At 38.2% G+C, this 22,418-nt stretch overlaps 1 protein-coding gene across 1 annotated transcript in view; it reads left to right on the forward strand.

Annotated features, from left to right (window-relative positions):
• SLC2A13 (solute carrier family 2 member 13) overlaps nucleotides 1-22,418 on the forward strand; it is a 269,611-nt gene that overhangs the window by 207,024 nt on the left and 40,169 nt on the right. The window contains exon 7 of the mRNA XM_087814727.1: nucleotides 11,416-11,541. Coding sequence (XP_087670853.1) covers nucleotides 11,416-11,541 — 126 coding nt within the window. The remainder of the gene's footprint in view (nucleotides 1-11,415; nucleotides 11,542-22,418) is intronic.

Genomic DNA, 22,418 nt, shown 5'->3' on the forward strand with positions numbered 1-22,418 from the left:
GGGAGGAATATTTTTAAAGCATATTTTGGTAGAGACAGAATCCCCATAGTATTTCAGAGAAAAATTAGCTACCTAAGAAAATAAGTAAATTTTCCTTCCATATTTCCTTACCTTCATTTTATCCTGTCAAATGAAGAAAGACTTTAATTTCCAGAGTCCCTGGAGGACTCAGACTCAGAGCTGTGTTTATGCCTCACTTGCCCCTCCCCGTAGACCTGAAGTAGCACTGAAATCTGGGTGCACGTTAGGATCCAGATGTGTTTACAGAGTTTGGCCTCCGTGGATACTGAAAGCAAATGGCTTCAGTAACAGATACCTTGCTTTCTTGATGACTTATTTATATTTTATGTTAAACAGATAAATGTTCTCTGTTCTGAAACGGATACCCTGGATTGCTTTTAACCTTATATTTTCTAATTCTGAAGTTTCAGACAGGGAATATTTGTGGGCATCATTTCTGTGTATGGAAAGATATGAGCTTTTCACTGTTAAGTATTTTACTGTTATATTTAAAAAGTTCAATGCTGAACAAAGGAAGTGTCCCTCAGTGCAGTGCACAAGTTAAACTTTGACATCGTAGTTGTTACTGTGAGTCAAACTGTCTACCTACCCTGTGTCTTGACATATCAGAAAATTCTCGATATGTAGAAGAGTTAGTGTGAGCAGCATTATGCAGAAATCGGCGACTCCTATCAGGTAGTGTGATTAGCTAAATGCATATTGCAAGAGTATGTATTATACAGCTTTCTAGGGCCACATTAGTGTTTATACAAATACAGTTCCACAGACATAAAATAAGGCTTATATAAAAGAGTTTTCTAATGGTGATGATGAACCCCAAACAAAACTATGTTCATATGTTATTTTTATTATTTTCAGTAAAGCTCTGTGACCTACATATAAATTATGTCAACAGATACTGATCAGTTTGTAATGCTTGATTAAAACAGGGTGCTGATAAATTTTTAAGACATGTGCCAGTAATCATATTACTATAGCTGATAATCAGAATGATACCCAGGTTTATCTTGAAGACATCTCTTTAGCTGATGCCCATTAAAAATGGCAGCATTTTTCAAATGAACATTTCTACCCCAGCTTTGGAAGAACTGATGTCACTCAAGACTAGATCTGTATTGATAAATTGATTGAAGATCAAATAACAGAAAGTGTGCAGGAAGCAATTTGGCATTTTTTTCAAAATGTTAAACATAGAGTTACCATAGGACCCAGTAATTTCACTCCTAGGCACATATCCAAGAAAATTAAAGACATATGTTCACACGAAAACTTGAACACAAATGTTCATAGCAACATAATTTATAATAGCCAAAAAGTAGAAATAACCCAACTGTTGCATCAGCTAATTAATGGGTAAACAAAATGTAATATAGCCACGCAAGGGAATATTACACAGCTAGAGAGGAATGAAGTACCAGAACATGGATGAACTTTGAAAATATTAAGTGAAAGCCAGAAACAGAAGACCTTATATTTTATGATTTCATTTATATGAAATGTCCAGAACAGGGAAATATGTTGAGGCACAAAGTAGATTAGTGGTTGCTAAGAAAGGATGAAAGATGGAAATTGGGGGATATGGGGTTTCTTTTGGGGGTGTTGGAAGTGTTCTGGAATTGGATAGAGGTGATGGTTGTACAATTCTGAATATATTAAAAATTTCTGAATTATAAACTTTAAAGTGGATAAAATAGTAAATTTTATGTTAGGTGAACTTTAGCTCAATTCTAAAAAATTTTTTAAAAAGTATGTGCCATATTGGTCACCACTTTTTACTTTGTTGTTGACCTTTCTGCCTTCATCTTGCTGGGAGTGTAACTATTGCTTCACATGCTTTCTGCCCAAGACAACAGAAGATTCCGTATCATCTGTGCTTAATAGATATCTCTTTTATGTCACAATGACAATATCTTCAGTATGCTAGTCAATTTTCCCAAAGGCATAACTTTACATTTTAACAAACTAAAGGCTAATTAGAATGAAAATTGCATTTGGAGTCAGAGAACCTGCATTAAAGGCGTGAGCAAGTCTTTCGACTTTTCTGAGCTTCGGTTTCCTTATCTGTAATAAGAATGCTGATGAGTAAATACTTTGCCACGTGGTTGGAAAGGCCAGATGACAGTGTATGTGAAAGTGCTTTGTAAGTTTCACCCTGCTATAAAAGTCACAGTTAGTCTGTTCTTTCCCATTTTAATTTAGCGTGTTTCCTTTAAAATTTTTAGCCTGTTTTCGTTTAAATAAACTTCTTAGGAAAATCTGGTCATTTGGAAGGGATACTTGGTTCTGAATGCCAGCTCTGCCACATCTTAGCTGTGTGACCTCTCTCAGATAGCTTAATCTCTCTAAACCTCAGCCTTCTCATCTATAAAAGAGGAAGATAAAGCCTCTCTCATAAAGCCCATGTAAGGACTAAATAAGAACATGGCATTATTTGGTACAGTGCTCCTCAGGGGGTAAGCCCTCTGTGATATGGCCACAGTGAGACTTGTGATAAAACTCACCCTCCAAAACCCTCTTCATATCTACAAATACTAATTGATGTGGTCTATTGGCAAACCTAAAAATTCTAATTCTAATATATTCTAGTTCCAATATTCCTTTTTCTGTGTCTTCAATAATGAATAATCTATACTGCCACCAAAGAAGATACATTACTGTGCATGTTTTTTCTCTGAAGGTGGCTTGTTGCATACAATACACTTGTATTGTATTTGGGCACCTATGTTTTGAGTACTGAATTGTGTTTAAATCTGATTTTACTCTCAATTCACTGAAAAGTTGTATATAAGTGTGTGTTTGTGTATAACACACATTTATTTACCTAAATGCACATATATACATATATCAACATATGTATGTAAATTCACCCTGTATTTGTGAAGTTGGAATTGAGATTTTGTTTCTAACAGTGTCAATCGGAGGTTCATGTAGTATAATAAGAACACACTTACCCCATTGAAGGTGACAGGCTTGGCAGATAGAGCTGTTCTCCCAACCTTCCCTTTAGAGAAACAATCTAAGAATTTATTTAAAAAGGATTAGACAACAAGTTACTAGAAATTAGAGCCTAGAGTACCAGTAAATGTTAAAAAAAGAAACCTATTCTGACAAATAGGCTAAATTTGCCCTACTTAATAGTGCCAAAGAGCAAAAGCCTATGATTGCTTTTAATGTGCAGGCCTCACTGTCGTGAATTATTTTTTGCCTCTAATTCAGGAATTCATTGTATTTTTAGCCTCAGTTTCTAAGGGGAAGAGATGAGAGGTATGACTATGTTCCAGATGGTTCCGGACAGCGTGTATGGATTTGATCTGAGAGCCATGAATTTTATGGAACAATTCACAGTTTCATTCAAGGCTCAATCCTTTGATCTCATTGGACCAACATATGGGGAACAGGCGTAACTTCTCCAGTGGAACTATAGAAAGAACCACCAAATCTGCTGTCTGTATAAGTGGCATTCATTCATCTCTTTACTTATTCAGCAGGCCCATATTGAACACATATCTATCAGGCAACAAGGAAATCACTGGGAATAAAAGATGTGCAAGTGATGCACCTAATTGTACTGGGGTCAGGAAGTTTCAGGGAGGAGGTGATGCCAGATATGAGTCTTGAAGCAAATGCGTACGAAACAAGGGTGGAAAGTAATAATCCAGAGTAAACAGTAGGAGGAAAAACATAAAAGCAGGTCATGTGCTGAATCTATTGTTTATATGGCCTGGCTAGAGCCCATGGCACCTGTGAAGAAATGGCAGAGAAGGATTGACAAGGTAAGAGGGACTAGATTGTGCGCAAGTAAGGAGTTGGATCATCCTGCAGGCTGCGGAAAGCTATTGCAGGATTCAAATGGGAGAGAGTTCTGATCAAATTAGATTTAAGGCAGTAAAGATGATGGAGCAGAAAGAGTCTAGAAGCAGAAGGACTCATCAGAAGACTGTTGGAAGGGTTCAGGTAGGAGATGGTAAGAATGGTGAGTAGAGGAATTACCCATACTTTGGAGATAGACTTGATGGTGTTGTGGCTAAATATGAGTGGTCTTAGATCATGCTCAGGTCTTGAAATTGTGAGGTTTGACAGGAAAGACAAAGGATGAGCTTTAGCTGGTTTGAGTTTGAGGTACTTGTGAAACATCCAGAAAAATGGGGCAGTTGGAAGTATGGGTCTGGCACTTAGGGAAGAGAAACAAACTGGAGAAATAGGTCATGCAGTTTCAGCGTATTGATGATAGTAATGGTCATGTGAGGTCGATGTTTCCCATTAAAAGTGTACAGAGTAATAAAAGAAGATTGCCAAGAACAGAACCAAAGGAGAAAGAGCCAAGTGGAGAAAGAAAAAACTAAGACGTGGCAGTCTGAGTGGTGGAAGAATCATAAAGAGAGTAGCATCAAGGGATGAGAAGATTTCAGGAAAGAGGAAAACGTTTTAGGGAATTTTAACACAGAATGATAAATTAAGATTAGGAAAGAAAAGTGCCCAGAGTTGACAATGAGAAGATCATGGGCAGTCTCTGTGAGAGCAGCTTCAATGGACTGGGGAGGCAGGACTTGCTTCATGAAATCAGAGCCAATAGATCCCTGTTTTTTAATTTCCAACCACTTAAGACCCCCAGAATTTTTTTTTTTAATTATTTTCGGTTCTCTACTTACACAGTCCAAATGGGGAGAAGGAGTCACCTGACATCTCCACTCTGGCCGAGAAAGAAGGCAGGTGTCTTGGCGTTCTTGGCAGTACTCATGCAGAAATCGGGTCCATAGAGGGCAACAAGGAAGGCAGGCTGGCCCCCAGGAAGGATGTTCTCTGGTAAAGTGGGTTCCAAGTCACCTTCTGAAAGCAACAGGGACAGTTCAGAGTAGGAGGAGATAGTAAAGAGTGGGAAAATTTGGAACAGCTGTCACAGTAAACAGTGACATTATTGCACAAAGTAGGGTGTTAAATTGATGCATAAGGAATGAGTGAGTGAGCACAGTTACCCACAGAGAGTGAATGTGAACCTGTGGCCACGCGTCATCCTAACACCTGCATTTGCCACCGTTGATTTTCTGAAATTTAGGCCACACCAGAGACAGGCATTTTAAAAACCAAATACCGTTCATAATGCTCCATGTCATTAGGTTTAATGAGACACACTTAAAAACCAATGGACCGTTTTCTAGAGGGCTGAGTTCATACTTGACTTCACAGAGTAGAAATTAAAAATGTTCCAAATTAACCCAAATCAATTTTTAAAGGATTTTTTCAGGAGAAAGAAGACCCTGGGTGCCATGTGAAACATGTAAAGGATTGATTAAATGAAAATAGGCCATCCTTTCTCTGCCTTAGACACTAAGCTGCCTTTTGTTTTCTTCTTTTTTACTTTAATTGGAAACGTTTTCAAGTTTTAGAAGCAGTCTTTTTCTAAATACAGGAATACTTATTTTTTCTCCCTTTCTAAAAAGAAGAGTCAGAGATTGAAAAGTTAAATCTTCCCTCCAGCCAGCAGCTTGGTTTGGTTCTCATTGTAATTACTGTCTGAATTAGGTGTTTTCACACCTCCTGTTAGAGCTTCTAGATGCTGTGCATTCAGCTCCCCAGCAGTTTCATCCCACAGAAGAGCAGCAGCATTGGCTCTTATATAATCTCCCCAAGTGAACGTATCCACATTCGACAACAATAGCGTGAATCTGGGCAGTTATTTACCACAAATTCTCTCCAAATATTGTAATGTCCTTTCACTTCTAGAGTTTGCAGGATGTGGTTTAAAAGAGGCCCTCTCTTTCTGTGACTTTTTTCTTCAGACTTCAAGGAAATTGGCCCTCACAGCTGATGCTTCTGAGAGTGAATTATCAAAATTACTAATCAGTTCCATTTGGGTTGTGGATTGAATGTTTGCAAATGGCAGCTTAGCCTCTGGCTATTTAAAGCCCTAGCTCCAATTCAAGTACCCTGTGACAATGAGTTTACCTTCTTTTAATTTCATTCTAAAAATGACTCAGATATTCACCCCACCCACCCCCAAAATTATTTTCTGTAAATGGGCAGAAACAAGCTATTGAACCTATAGTAATGCCTTGATTTATACAACTGTCTTACTTTGCTTCTACGATAAAGTTGTGCTGCGCAATCCAGCCTACAGTAGGTGCTGCAGATACGGAGCTGGTAAGTGTGGCCTCTTCTCTTGGGTCCTCACAGTCTGTTTTGCAAACCAGTCAGTAAAGAGCATTGTAACTTCTGCAATAGAGCATTGCACAGAGCAGAGAGGAGGGCCATCTCCATCACCTGTACTACATAGGGATTTGTGCAAAATTGAAAATATTTTGTATTAATAGGGTTGAATCCCCATTTTTATTTAATTCTTCCAGCAATTCCTTTTATAAAGTATAGTGCTTTTGTAAATACCTTCTTAATTCATTTCTTTTGTAAATTTAGAGTTTTGTAAAATAGGGCACACCTATAATTTTTGCCCTTGAAATCAATGTGTAAGAGTAAATATTTGTAAGATGGGACACCATTATATGTTTTACACTGTTAGTGTTTGTGTAGATTTAGAGTTAGAGTATATATATTTCTGTCTTTCCCTTCATGTAGAATCTTAGAACTGGGTGGGCCCTTTGCGATCATGTACTCTAGGGATGGAACACTTGAGGTCCAGAATTTGGAACTCACCCCAGATCATACTGTGAACGGAAAGAAACGGGGCCTAATACTCAAGTCTGTTCTTCACAAAAAAAGTTTTAATTTGTGAACATTGAGTTGGCACCAATATATTTAAATTCTCAGCTTTATTTTTAGAAAACCTTACATAAACTCATTAGGTCATGTACAAGAAAGTCTTATAGAGCAAATCATGTATAAAAAATAGCCACTTCTAGAAGTTTTCCTTTTTTTAGTGTCACTTGTTAAAGCCACAGTTACGATAGGTGCTCTCTGTAAAAGGTCAATTAGCAGATTACTCAGGATATTTAGAGTTTTGTGTTATCTTCAAATGTCAAGTCAGAGTTAGGAATGTTGATACATTTGGGAGAATTTTGCCATAAAATTTTCTATCTGATGAGAAAACAATTCTAGGTCCAAAATAAGGGTTGGCCACATCAGTTCCCAAACAGTGGCCCACTCCCTTGGGTGGCAAGGATTTGAACACGTCGTAATACTTGACCTCTTTTCACTGAGTGACCCCTGTGAACTAGGATGGAGGGATAGATAGTATGGAGTAGTAGAAAGGATGGTTTGATAGCTTTTTGTGCTTTTTTAATGTGGGAAAGGCTCAAGCCTGCACATGAGCTGTGGGGTAAGTTCTGGGAGAGGTCTGTAAGTATAAAGAGAAGAAAAGCACCAGTGGGACAAGGTATTGGTCCTGGTGCAGTCCAGAGGGATTGAGATCAAAAGCCCTGGTAGAGGGATGATCTTTGAATACCTCTTTCAGAACCTGGAGGAAAAAGAGGTGCGTGTAGATATCTTTCTTCATGTCTGAGTTGAAAGTTGAGAAAATTCACACCCAGCCCCTTTGGTTTTCACTGTGAAGTAAGACAAGGCCATCCTAAGAGATTTGTTGCGGATGAAGGATTGGGCCTGGAGGAGAGCCGTGGGAGTGGGGCTGTCGGTGATTAGGGCCAGGGGGAGTTTGCTGGCAGCAGTGAGGATTCTGCTGCGGTTGAGTGCAATGAAGGTTTACTTTTATCAATGGGCCTATTGTTTGATTCTGCACCAATACAGCGCATCCGAGAGGTAGAAAGAAAGAAGAAGAAAGATGGTTGGAAAGATCAAACATAAAAGCTTATAGGAGGACTATATAGAAGGACTTAAATACAGATTTGGAGGATCAGGGGAGAGTAAAGGGATTTACCATGAAAGTGTGTCCCAGAAGGACACAAAGCCCTGAAGTGAGTGCAGGATCAGGAAGGCATGTGGAAGGTCTCTGACACAGAGAGCAGTTGACCTAGGAGTAAGGAAGCCAGAGATCTTGAAGGAAAGGAGGCACAAGCCTGCAGTGGGAGTCTATGGAATGCTCTAGGTCAGGGATCAGCAAACATCCTGTGAAGGGTCAGATGGGAAATATCTGTGGCTTTGTGGGCCACGTGGATTCTTTTAGAACCTCTCACCTCTGCCCTTGAAGCTTGAAGGCAGTCATAGACAGCAGGTAGATGAATGGGCATGGCCCCGTTCCAGTCAGACTTTACTCAAAAAAATAAATTGACCTGCTAATCGGTTTGGAATTATCTCAGGAGCTGTAGTTTGCTGACCCCTGTTCTAGATGATGATAATTTCCAGGATATAGACAAAGTTAAGGTGGGGACTGTTAGAAACCAAGGGGCTAAGATGCTTTAAGATTAGTATAATTACTGTAAAACATCTAGCTCCAACAGATAACTGGAGAACAGGTCGCCACCAACAGAATGTACATTAAGTGCACAAGGAATGCTCTGTATAGATTATATGCCAGGTCATAAAATGAGCCTCAGTACATTTGAAAAGGACTTAAATCATACCAAGTATGTTCTCTGGTCACAGTGGAGTGAAATTAGGAAACACTAAAGAAAGAAATTTGGGAAATTTAGAAATATGTGCAAATTAAATAACATACTCCTTAATGCAGTGGATCAAAGAAGAAATCACTAGGGGAATTAGAAAATACTTTGAGTAGAATGAAGATGGAGACACAACATCCCAGTTATGGGCTGCAGCTAAAGAACTGCGTATAGGGAAATTTATAGTTATATATGCCTACATTAAAAAAGAAGAAAGATATCAAATCAAAAACCTAATTTTCTACCTTAGGACAGCGGACGTGTGAGCGCAGTGAACAGGAGGGTCTGAAACGGCCTAAGGAGATGGCATGGGATGGAAGCCAGACAGAGCAGTTGGTCTTAGGCGAAGAACAGCTTTCTCTTGGTTACTGGACTGTGGGAAAGTAGGATGGTTTATATGTTTGCTGTAAGTTTATAAAGTTCCCATCTTTACCACTTTCATCTCTATCTCTGGAAAGCTGGAGTTGAGGTCATTTGCAGAGAGAAAAAGGGAAAATGGAGCATTGGAGATTTGAAGAATGGCCCTTGTGTGGGTGATTGAAACAGACCCCGTCTGGAGTTGGCTAGAAAAAGCGATTAAGAGTTTTGGGCTGTAGAGGAGCCTTTTGAAGCTGGTATTATAGAGGAATTACTGATCTGCCTGTTGTGTGATTCTTTCAGCTATATTTGGGGGTGTGGGTGAAGGCACCAAAAGGCAAATGTTTATACTCATATATGGCTAGGATTTGAGCTAGATAGATGTGATGGAAAATAAATGGTCAGTGAAATTTAGGAGGTTGAAATGGTGGGCCATGGTCAACAAGCTCCACAAGGATGCACCTAAAGAAAGGAGAAGGCGGGTGAGTAGGGAGCTGGTGCAGGAGGACCGATTAACTGGAGGTCACGGGATGTCTAATACGATCAGCTCCGCCAGCGCGGGGGATCTGTTAGTTCACAGATGTGTCCCCGCCCCTGGAGTCGTGCCTGGCGCATAGAAAGTGCAGAATATTTGTAATTGTTGAATGGATGATCTTGGCAGAGCCAGGACTGTTTCCTAAGCAAGCTGGAAGAACGGGCGGTGTGCTCAGGGTTGGATGCCTGGATGAGTGATGGAGGAGGGAAAGCATTGTGGATAACATCCCATGTGTCTGACATGTATATGCGGTAAGTTCTCAGTAACTATTAGCCTTCGTCATTATGGTTTTGGACCTTTTATAGGAATTACTTATTTTTAAAGAAACAGAGCCATTTTCCTACAAATGTGTGAGCTGACCTTTCTCTAATAGCACCTTTTAAAGCCACTGGAACGATCAGGGTTGTTGGAGTCCCCTTCATATGGTCAGAATAAACAGAATACTCGTAAGAATTATCTTCCTTTCCAGATTAGCCTCGTGTCCTTCTCAAAGCCAGAAGCTCTAGGGACTTCTAATGCTTTCTATTGCTTTGTTTGTTTTGCTTATCTCACAGATGTGGACGGTTTTATATTTACATCACTGTGTCACCTCTCTAAAGTACATTGACCTTTCAGGAGGCTTTTGAAAGGCCTTTTTTTTTTTTTTTTTTGCTTTTAGTATAGGGCCGAAGTCTCGTTTAAAAACAGGGATGGCTGCTTGCAAAGGAAAATTTACAGAAAGAGGCTGAAATGATAATATCTGATTTTTAAACAGTGCCATTATTTTCCCATTTAGTAAATGAATTGAAGGAGAATTTTGACTTTGAGTCAGGATTGGTATCTTTTCCAGATAACTTAGATTATTTCCTACCCTGTATCTCCCCCACACTCTATCGTTTGATTACTTATGCACAGCAGATACTTACAAGTCTGCGCTGACTGAGCTTAATTGTAAAATAAGCAGGTCTCTGAAGCGCTCTTCCCTCTACCTGGTAAATTTCTTTTATGATACAATTCAAATATCATCTCTGAAGTTACCCCCATGTCTCCCAGGCAGATGAGCCTGCCTCTGTCCTTGGAGCAGTGCGTAACTTTTCTCGCACACTGCCATTATTTACTTGTATGTCTGTTTCTCTCCTTGCCTTTCATCCACTAGGGAGCAGGGGCTTTGTCTTATTTATTTTTTTATCTCCAGTACCTTCCATGTGCCTGTCATGTGTGAGGTGCCCCAGAATTGCCTGGCCGATGAGTGTGACAGCAAGAAAACTCATTCTTCAAGCAAACAGTATGTGGGCTTAGGTTGGAAAACCCTGCCCTCTAAAGGATTTTCCCTGTTTAGAATTTTCTTGCTGTTAGGTGAGCAGTGATTAATTGATTAATGGCTCTGTGATCCAACCAGTAGATGTAATTAACCTAGAGAGAAGTTACCCTTTGTTCCTACACTGACATCTTTTAAATGAAGCATCACATGTAACTGATACTCAATTATGTATTTGTTAAAAGTACAGATGTCCACCAAGATGTTAACAGTGACCATTATTTGGATGATAGTATTTTTGTGTTTTAATGTTTTTCTTTAGGAACAATTGGTTTCATTCTTTGAATTTTTCTACTTCAGGATATATATTGGAAATTTTTTTTTCCAGTTTTAAAAGATGTGGTACATGATGGAAACAAGAGAAATAAATGCTTTAGTATCATTTGGAACTAGTTACCTGGGTCAAGATGGGCCAGACCCTGCTTTGGTAACAAATCTCAGTGGCTTAGAAAAGCATAGTTTATTTGCTGCAGGTTGACAAGGTTTCTTCTATATCCAGTGTCTCGGACTCAGGCTCTTCCACCTCAATGTGGGTCCTGAAGATGCTGCAGGAGGAGGGAGGATGGAAGAGGCCTGCCGGCTACCTGCTCCTCACATCACTTCGCCAAAGCCAGTCTCAGGGCGCACACTTACTGCAAAGTGTGGAAAACGCAGGGGAGCACCAGTCGTTTCTGATGAGTGTAACTCTTTTCATTTTACAGTTACTGTAATGAATGTATGTTGGACCCAGACTGCGGTTTCTGCTACCAGATGAACAAATCAGCCATCATCGACTCCTCCTGCGTTCCAGTTAATAAAGCGTCTACAAACGAGGCGGCCTGGGGCAGGTACGTCCCTCAGCACACGCTCTAAGAACATACAGTAAAACTTTAGGAGACCTGTTTTCAAACTTACGGAGTGAGAACTGCATTTCTTTTTAACTGGGCCTGTCAGACGGTCTTTCCAACTGAGCTTATGGCTGTGCTACCCTGCAGTCTGTGCCGACGAGAGCGGGCGTGAACCGCGGCGACAGTGCGTTTCGTGGCTACAAGATCGGCTTCCAGACCCGCCTCTGCCCCGCTGCGGGGGGGGCCCGGGCCGTGAGGCAGGACCCCCGCTGCATATTGTTGAGCTACCCCTGGAGCTTTCAGACTCCCAGGCTTCAGTGAGGGACAGAAAACCGTCAAGTCAAAACGAATTAATGTCACTAAATTCTTTCATGGGGCTCTTATTTTCTTAGGAGTACTTTCCTGGAGTTTAATGAAATTTAGCAAAATAAGTATAAAAATTGGTCATCACTGGCATGTAACCAGCCTGAAGTATACACCTTTCTCTTTTCGACACATCACATTGGTTTATAGTAGGCAGATAAGTGAAGTATTTGTATGCAACAAATATTCCCCACATTTATGAACTAATATTCATATCCATGGCCATAGAAAATATATAAATATTATTGCACATGGCTTTAGCCCCTTTTGTGCTTTAAATTGCCGTGAATAGAATAACCCGTCTTCGTCCTGTCTGCCTCGTAGTCCTGATGAAGGTAATGGAATCTGTAATGAAGTACTTGTGTCTCCTCAGAGCTGTAAAGTACAGTGTATCCTTATTAATCATTCTGCTGTTATCACTAATCGTTTTATTAGAGAATCAGTCCAAAGAAGTAGAAGTAAATTATAGGGCAGTTGAGTGAAAATCCAGACCACATGTTAGATACACTGATTACGAAGAGATACGTAAAAGGAATTCAATTATTACTTAAATGAAAGCTTTAAAAGAGCTTCTTTTAGAAACACCCAGTGTGCAATTTTCCTCAGCCAAGCTTCATTAGGGAGTAAATTGACTAAATATTTCTGGATGTAATAGTTTATAATTTTAACCCTTATGAGTCTTGATTTTCAATAGAAAAAAATTTAAAGCTACTAGTGGAGAATTATGACCATTATTATGAAACCCGTGTATGTAGTTTCCTGTATTTCACAGAATTAACTTCTAAATTTACAGAAATGTTGACTCATGGAAAGGGGACACTAAAATTAGACATTTCTCTTACTCTCAGAGGTCTAGTGGTCAGAGGCTTTAAAATAGTTTTTTCTTGCTTTTTGCAAATAACAAAGTATATAACCCTTTAATAGAAATATATATTTTTTTATTTCAACATATTCTTACATTTTATTTATATTTTTGTACTATTATTCCTTGATTGCACATATTACTAGAGAAAAGTGAGGCACAGATAATACTTAAATAGGAAAAATACAAAGAACTAAACACAATATATAAAGAACTTTTATGTTTGTAGAATAGTCTTAGAAAAATCTCAGCCTCTTTGCAAAAAAAAAAAAAAAAAAAAGGTTTGTCTGTGCTAGAAAGCAAGCAAAAATGGTAGCATGTGTTTACCATGAAAAATTTCTAAAATACAATATCCATTTGTAGTTAACTAGCATTCACTATATTTTTGTTTGTTGGTTGATAGGTTTTATACAAGTACCTAGGATGGAATGCTCAGGGCAAAATCTACCATTACCTTGGATTTACATCTGAAATATGTGATTTCTAGATATTTCAGGGTCAAGTATTAAGGCAGTTCATAGCCACGTATCCTGATCGCTAACTGTAGCTGTTTCCTGAAAAGACAGCAGGTGGAATGGGGATACCGTTCATGGTGGAGAGCGTATGATGGTTTTAATAAACTCTGAGTTGTTCCAACATAATGAAAACCATTTGCCGTGTAATCCATTATATCTATGCTGTGACATTTCAGTAAATTTTTAAAAAATCATTTAGCTCTCCAAAGGAGAGATACAAATGGTCAACAAACTCATGAAAAACTGCTCAACATCACTAATCATTAGGGAAATGCAAATTAAAACTACCATGAGATACCATCCCGCACCCATTAGGATGGCTGCTGTCAAACAAATGAAACGGCAACTGTGGAGGATGTGGGCAAATCAGAAAGTCTGTGCAGGTTGATGGGATTAGAAAATGGTGCAGCCACCATGGAAAACAGGATGGCAGTTCCACAGAATTTTAAAATTGAATTACATGTCATCTGACAATTCCATTTCTGGGTATACATCCAAAAGAATGAAAAACAAGGTTTTAAAGAGACATTTGAATACACATGTTCACAGCAACACTGTTTTCACAGTAGCCAAAAGATGGAAGCAAACCCAAGTGGTAGCGTGACAGATGAACAGATAAACAAAATGTGGTATATACACATCAATGATAAATCATTCAGACTTAAAGAAGTTCTGACACATGCTACATCCCAGGTGAACCTTGAAGATATAATGATAAATCAAGTAAGCCAGTCATAAAATGACAACTACCCTGTGACTCCACTAATATGAGGCACTTAGAGTAGTCAAACTTATAGAGACAGGGAGAAGAATGGTGCTGGGGGAAGAGGGCAGGAGGGAGTAGCGGTTTAATGGGTATGGAGTTAGTTTTGCAAAATGGAATGAGTTTTGGAGACTGCTTGCATAACATTGTGAATATACTTAACACTATTGAACTTTACAATTAAAAGTTTTAAATGGTTAATTAAGATGGCAAATTTTGTGTTATATGTAGTTTGCCACAATTAAAAATAAAAAAGGGAAAGCCATTTAAAAATCATTTGGCATACTTCTAGAAAGCACAATATGGTGAGCTGATGGAAAATATGCTCCTCCTGCCTGTTACCCCCCGAACTTCCCGAATGTACCCCCCACACATGCAAATACAGGTTTAGTTGGGAAATTTTAAAAAAACAAACAACTTTAATTAGTGGGTTAAGAAGAAATCATAATGGAAAACAGAACATTAAAATCAATAACTGAAAAGAATTACATGAAGTTAGAACTAGGACTGAGTTAGCCTGTAGAGTAAGCAGAGAATGGAAATTAAAAGATGAAAAAAAATAATGCAAAGCAAAGAAATACTAGAGAGAATTAAAAAAACAGAAGCTGATTCCTAGAGAAGACTGATACAATGGAGAAACCTCTGATAATACCCTTTAAGAGGTGAGAGGAGGCACGGATAAACAATATTTAGAATGGAAGGAAAGGCATGTATGGACAGAGAGTAAAGATTTTAAAAATCATAAGAGAATACTATATATATGATGTTTCCCAATGCATTTGAAACCCAATAAAATGGGCCATTTTCAAGAAAAAAAATATAACTTTCCAAAACTAAATCAACACCTCTGTGAAGTATGATTTTCATTCCCATTATACAGATGACGACAGTGATGCTTAGAGGGTCCAAATGACTTTCTCAAAGTCAAAATGCCAGTAAGCACACCAATTTTAAGGGAACAGCAATTGGGTAACAGAAAGGCACGTATGTTAGAGTCAGGTCATTTCAAATTTGAGCTTTTATCATTTATCTCGTGAGTGGCACTGGGACAGTTTGGGCCTCTCTGAGCCCCATTCCTCATCTATAAAATGGCAATATAATTGCTGTGTTGAACAATATTTTTTTATGACAATTAAATAAGAATGTGTCTTAAGACACTTGTAAAAATGTAATGCCTGGGCAAATCGCAGCAGAACATACCCGATCTCAGATTTGTCAAGAACACATTTGCTAGATTAGAAGAAGCACTTCCTGACAGATAAGTGCATCGGAATACTTTCTGTTTATCTGTGTCTTTTCACCCACCTCTGTATCTCCTGACTATACACACAAAAGCATAATCTGTTCTGGAACTTCAAACAACCTAACTCTTTAAAAGTATTGCTTATGAGGGCTACTTTCTTAATGTGCTGATTCAGTATTTGTTTCCTATAATGCAATGCTTTTGCTCTGTAATTAGACACACTAAAATAGCTAGATAGACTCCCTGTTTGGCAGTTCATTGTTCTAACCCGCACTGAATGCCTGGTTTATTGTATTCATTCAGCAGCAGTATTTTTTTCAAAGCCCCACTCTGCTACAACACCCAGCCTGTCCTCCCAGCACCCCACCCCTCTCCCAGGCAGAAGTGTAGTCAACCCACCCCTTGTGATCACCCAAATACCCCGTTACGATTTCCCACCCACCGCTGTGCTTTCTGCCTAGAATTTACCCTCCCTCTCTGTCTTCCATCTCTGCCTGACTTCTAACCATTGTTTTTTGCACGGACCAGATGTCACTTTTTCCTTGCAGTCTCTCTGATTAACCCCAGGAAACAATACTTGCTAATATCCCCTGCAATCCTCTAGCAATTTCCTGTATAACGTATATGATAATTGTACTGTCTTATATGATAGTAATTTTAATTTTCCTTTTTGTGCTTGTTTTATGATATATAGGGTAGGGCAAAAGTAGGTTTACAGTTGTTTGTATGAAAAGTAATACAAGAATTAATAATACAAGACTGAACTTGTGTTTCACGTACTTATAACTGTAAACTTACTTTTGCCCCACCCTGTAAAAGTTATAGGGAAAAGACTGGATACAGGCCTGTTCTGCATGGACAAACCCATAAATGTTAATATTTTTATGTTTAATTATTGGTAAGTGGGACTTTATAACAGCATTTCTATTTTATAACGGATTTTCTATTGGCATGGCATTTGTAGCTGGAAATACAAAGATTTTTTTTTTTTTTCTGAAGTCATAACATTGATTTAGATACAGTGCTACATGCTATTAAACTATATTAATAAAAGACACAGACATCACCTCAAGATTTTATCAGCTAGGACAGATAGAACATTTACACAAGCGTACTTTAAAATGTAAGAAATGAATGTTCCTTTTACAGATGCACAAAGAAAAGTATTTATTGTGGATACTGCTTAAGGCCAAGGACATCCTGGAGAGAAGGTTTATGAAAATATGTTGCAGAATGTGCAAATATGGAATGAGTTTTAAAAATCAACCTAGCTTTTAGGAAGTTCAGATAACAGAGTGCTTGAGGATTAAAAGTTTATGGCAAACTGTGGGACAGAGTACTTCAGATACAAAATATAGATGGTAAATATCTACAAAATTATGTGTTCCCACCTTAAAAAACATTTTAAAATAATGTTGAATTCCCCCATCACAGTGATTTATTTAAACTTTCTATGGCATAACTGAGGGGAAAAAATCTTCAAACTATAAAATCATTTATAAATCATTCATTTGTTTTATGAGCTTTTAAGGCTCATGAAAATATATCATATTATTATGTATTATCTATTCCAGCTCTATTGAGGTATGATTGACAAATAAAAATTGTATGTATTTAGGTTGTATGACATGATTTATTTAAGGTGTACAACATGTCGTTTTAATAAAGTACAGTGTTAAATGCTTATCACAATATCCAGCACCTCACATAGCTACCTTTTCTAAGTATACAATACAGCATTATTAACTAATCATCATGTTGTACATCAGATCCCCAGAACTCACTCATCTTGTAACTAAAAGTTTGTACCTTTTACCAACATCTCCCCATTTCCTACTCTCTAATTCTATGAATTCAACTTTTTTAGATTCCACATATAAGTGAGATCATACATTACTTGTCTTTCTGCATCTGATTTATTTTGCTAAGCATAATGCCCTCCTGGTTCATCTGTGTTGTAACAAATGGCAGGATTTCCTTCTTTTTATGATTGACTAATATTCCATTGCCTATATACCACATCTTCTTTGTCAGTCCATCTGTGGACAGACAGGTTGTTTCCATGTCACTGAAAGCTTGAAAATGAGATTGCTGTTTGACTCATGGAAACCCATTTATTAAAACACAAGAGCCATCAAAACTTCTGAAGCATCAGGCATGGGAGACTATTGTTCATGTAACTATAGTGTTTTTGTTTCTGGAGGGGGCAGACTGGTTGATGAAAAACTGACAATGGAAAATCATCTTCTTTTAATGTTGAGCTTTTAGGAAGTACTTGATTATGCAGAACTATTGTTACTTTTTAATTATGTGGCTTAGGAAATAGGCTGTTGTAATTCCGCTTGGGAAAATCAAGGGATGGAGGAAAGGGGCAGAGCAGAATTAAGTCAATATTTCACATTTATTCTGCCTATAGTGTCCAACAAACATTGACTAATAACTTCATTTATAACCTAAAATAGGATGGAAGAGCTTGGTGTTTGTAAAAATCAGGGGGAGATCAACAAGGACAGTTAGACACACTTGAAGAAGAATTTCAAAGGTGATTACCAAGCAGAAAAATGTCCTTGTCCTGGGAATGCCAGGGAAGCTACTTTGAGTAACACCACAGTTAAACAAAGGATGTATCACCCAGAACACCCTCTTCCCTGTTAACTGAGCTATTGTTATAAGTTCTTCATTGACTCATAACATATCTGGATAATTTTGGGAGCAGTGAACATTTTAGCACATAATTCTTGATCAATTATTACAGCTTTGATCCTTTAGATAGAAATTAAGAAGGTACATAGAAATATTTCACGTCTTTTACAATTAGACCAGGAAGCATATTTAGTATTGCTGCTTAATTAAATCTGAAGATTTTTATATGTTTTTTTCTGTCTGCCCTGAGCTAGGAGGGAGGCCAGCTCTGGGAAACCATGTTACTGTAGGGAGGGACTTTTTCCCCCACCTATTTTAGGTTCTGGGCTGGGTTCTGTACCAAAAGATAGATTAACAGGAGAAAACAAGCACTTTTATTAACATGTATAGTTATATACACATGAGAGAAATTTAGAGATGAGTAACCCACAAGAGCTGGCTTTGAATTCAGGCTTATATAGCATCTTCAGCAAGGAACAATAAATTTTTAGAGAAGTGACAAGACAATGAAAAAGAACCCTGAGTCCTCTAGAGGTGGCAGATTATAGGAAGGACAATACCAGGTGTCCCGCAAAAATGTAGACACACTTTAACAGCTGATGACTCAGTTTTGAAAACAAAATGTATTTTAATGAATACTGCATTTATAATTATTCAAAGTGTGTGTATACAGTTTTTTGGGACACTCTACAAATGGGAAAGGAATGGGAGCCATAAAGTCTAGTCAGTCAGGTTTGTTATGTAGACCCCCCTGGGGCCACCTCCCGGCTGACAGGGTCTAAAGTTGCTGTGTGATTAACTTTTGTCCTTCAGGTTAGAAAGGGAGGGAGGGACCCCTTTGTAAATATTTGTCCTGCTTCTGGGCAAATGGGGGAGAGCAGAGAGCTTTTCCTGTGTTTGCTGCTCGTAATTGCCTTCAGAATATTTTGGAGTGACAGATTCTGGTCCCCTTCTCCTGGGATAACTGGGAAGGGGCTTACACAGCTAGGGGCGTCACGGGTCAGAGGAGTGACCCGAGGCGGAGTAGGAATGCTCAGAGTAAGTTAGGAAGCGCGGTAGAGGAGAAGCTCTGGAAAACGCTGTCATAAAGGCACCCAAGCAGGAAGGCCACTGTAGAGAAAAAACAGGAGGCACGCAGTGAAGGTAAAACAGGGCAGGCCTAGACAAGTTCAAGGAATGTGTGTCTTGGAGACAGCTCAGAAAACACTGAGAACACAATCAGCCTTCTCTGTAGTGAATTTTCTCATTTGCAGAGCTCTCTTGGCTGGGCAAGGAAGTGCCCCAGATGTATTGGCCAAGGTCTGCCAAGACTGACGGCTTCGAATGTTTCTTACAGATTTAATATTTGTTATTTACATACATTGGATATAGTTATTTTTTAAATATATGTTTAAAATACATAAAAAACTGAAGGTCAAATAGTATGTATAGCATTAAAATTTATCTACTGTGTACAAATAACTTTTTTATGAATGTAGATGAAGGGTACTGTAGTTGTTTCATTAAACTCCTTAGCAGCCATCAGTTGCTTTTCTCAACTGGCTTCTGTAAATGTTTGGTGTCCTCTAGTGCAACCATTTCATTTCAGGCAAGACACAGTTTTCTGCATTAAGTGAGGGGCTCTGGTAAAATATAAATCACTGAGAACCTAAATCTGTGGAGCAGATAATCCAGAACTGGACGCTGGCAGAGCCCATCCTAAATTGAAACAGGAGTAGAGTTAATTATCCTGTGGACTGGCCTGTGACTTGTAGCAGCAATGTCACCTCGACCGGTGACCTCCTCCATCCCACTCCAGCACACACATACCCCTCCCTCAAAATGAGCAACACACAGCACACTTTAAAAAGAGATGCTCTAGCCCTTGTGAATGTGTTCTGAGTACTCCTAAGATATTCAGAGAGGTTCGTGTTTCCCAGTTCCATTCACCCTTTTATGTTCTAATTCAAAGACTGAATGAGATGTTCTGTGCGTGCTGCTGTTTTGGAATGAGAAGGACAGAGTTACTACCTCTGTATCCATTTATTATTTTCTTCAAAGCATTTGTGGCTCTTGGCATTCTGAAATTGAGAATGATCCAAACCGCATGGGAATAATAAATAATATCCCTGCCCAAGATAAATGATCGAGCATACCTAGTGTACTAGATATAAAACAAACCAAAGCATCTGATCCTGTAAGCATTTTTTAATTAAAGTCTTTCAGACCCTTAAGAATGCTGATGTTCACAATTCAGTAGAGCACTGCTTTTCAGCAGCTCGCCCCAAGAGCTAAGTATAATAATAGCATAGCCCAGAGAAACCCATGAAAGGGCAGGTATATTTGTGTGTTTTTTAAAAAAAAAATTTATATATATCTTTATTGATTTCAGAGAGAGGAAAGGAGAGGGAGAGAGATAGAAACACCCATAATGAGAGAGTCATTGGGGATGGAGCCTGCAACCCGGGCATGTGCCCTGACCGGGAATCGAACCTCGATCTCCTGGATCCTAGGTTGACGCTCAACCACTGAGCTACACCCTGGCTGGGCTGTGTGTTTTTTAAATCTAGTATTTTATTTTTTAATCTATAGGAATTTTCCTTTATTCTAAAATATAGCCATGTTCAGTTTAATATAATAATTGTTTTTATTACTTATCCATGAATTTTCTGGGCACCCCAATCCACCACCTCTCATTGCATCTATTACCCCAGCAATGAGAAAACATTTGTTCCTAGAAAATGTACTCCTTTATTCTGCAGCACATCAGTACATGTGCTAATTTGACAATACAGTATAGACCCAGTCCAGAAACAATTAAGCATAGACCTAACCCAGAAATGAACCCCAGTTTACAAAAATTAAAAAGTGGGCACATTCTAGTGAAACTTTAAGTTCTCAGTTCAGTATCAGTCTAAGACACATCATATGCCTCATGGATTTAAATGGTACAGTTAGCACTTTTGCAAACAAGGTATGGTCTCTAGTGTAGCTAATTGAATAAGACTTGAACATCTAATTGAATTTCTTGAACAAAAGAAAATGCTCAGAAGTGAAAATATTTCAGAAATCTATGTCTTCATAATATTATTGACTTTGAAACGTAAACATTAACAGATTATTTTACTACTTCCGTTTTCTAGCTATATTCATTTGACTATTGGCTCACAGAATAGTGGACTGTTACATAACTAAAATAACAGTTAATTCTTATTCCCAGATTGGAAATACAAGAAGTTATTTCATTGTAGCTAGCACATAGTAAGATACTTGTCAGCTGTTACTCTAAAATACCAGATCCTCATGCACTTAAGTATAACTGCTCTCTAATACTTTGTACATAGCCTGTAATTACTTTCATATGTTGTATTAGGGTTGTACCTATTTGTCTCTAACTGTCCCCAAATGGGATTATGTCTGACACACAGAAATCTCTCAAAACATGTGAATGCTACTGAAAGAACAGTAATAAGGAAAAAGACCGCTCAAGCCATGAGTCTTCCGGATGTTTTGACAAAGAATCTGTCAGTTTTATTTTTCATTGGAGAAGGCGAGACTTTTTTTGAGAAAGTTGCAGTGGAAATAACAATAGTTAACATTAACAGCCACACCATCACCATATCTACTACAACTTACAGTATTCTTTGCCTGATTCTGTTTTCTCTTTTTCCATTTCTGACTTGGGTTGGGTATATGGGATTCAGGAAGTTTCTGTCAGAAAGTCTAAAATCAATGGGCAGCTTAGCTCTTGTGTAACTGAAAGAGAGTGCTACCTGGAGTCAGAAGACTTTGACTCGTGTCAGGACTCTAACTAACCAGTGTGGCCTTGGGTCATTTATTTTACCTCTCTGATCCTCAGTTTCCTAATCTTTAAAATGGAAGGAAATAACACCACACCTTGCTTGTCATGCAGAATCATTGAGAAAGTCAAAAGAAAATGTATATGAAAAGAATTTGGACTCTTGATTAAAAGAGAAACAAAACCCTGATTATAAATTTCATTTCCACCATCTAACTTACTTACTGTATAAACTGAGTGTAATTGCACATTTAATTGGCAAATGTAGAATTAAAACTTTCTTTCTTAAGCATGCAAGTGTTTTAGGGTAAGAGTTCCTTTTCCTACAAATACATTCTTAAATTTGTAAAAACATCCATCAATTTATTTTTGTTAAATCTCACACCATTATAACAGTGCTCAGCATTATCAGAATTTTGATTAAATTTCTTTAGTGAGTCCTGTGTTATTTGACATAAAATCAGCTTAAGAATTTTTGTGTTTTTCTTAAAGTAATAGATATTTTCACTTTATCTTCTGTTTGTAAAAAGTTTAGGCTGGTAAAAAATGTACAGTGTGAAATTATGAATAATTCATTAAGTGTCTTTGGTGAGCTTATTCCTCGTAAATTATCAGTTGCTGTCTACATTTGTAGCTCATTTCCTTGGGAGGTAAAACAAATGACATTAAAACTCCGGTACTACAACCTACGTCAGAATGGTTGATTAATT

The sequence above is a fragment of the Miniopterus natalensis genome, chromosome 2, assembly GCF_054644295.1.
Source record: "Miniopterus natalensis isolate mMinNat1 chromosome 2, mMinNat1.hap1, whole genome shotgun sequence".
NCBI lineage: Eukaryota > Metazoa > Chordata > Mammalia > Chiroptera > Miniopteridae > Miniopterus > Miniopterus natalensis.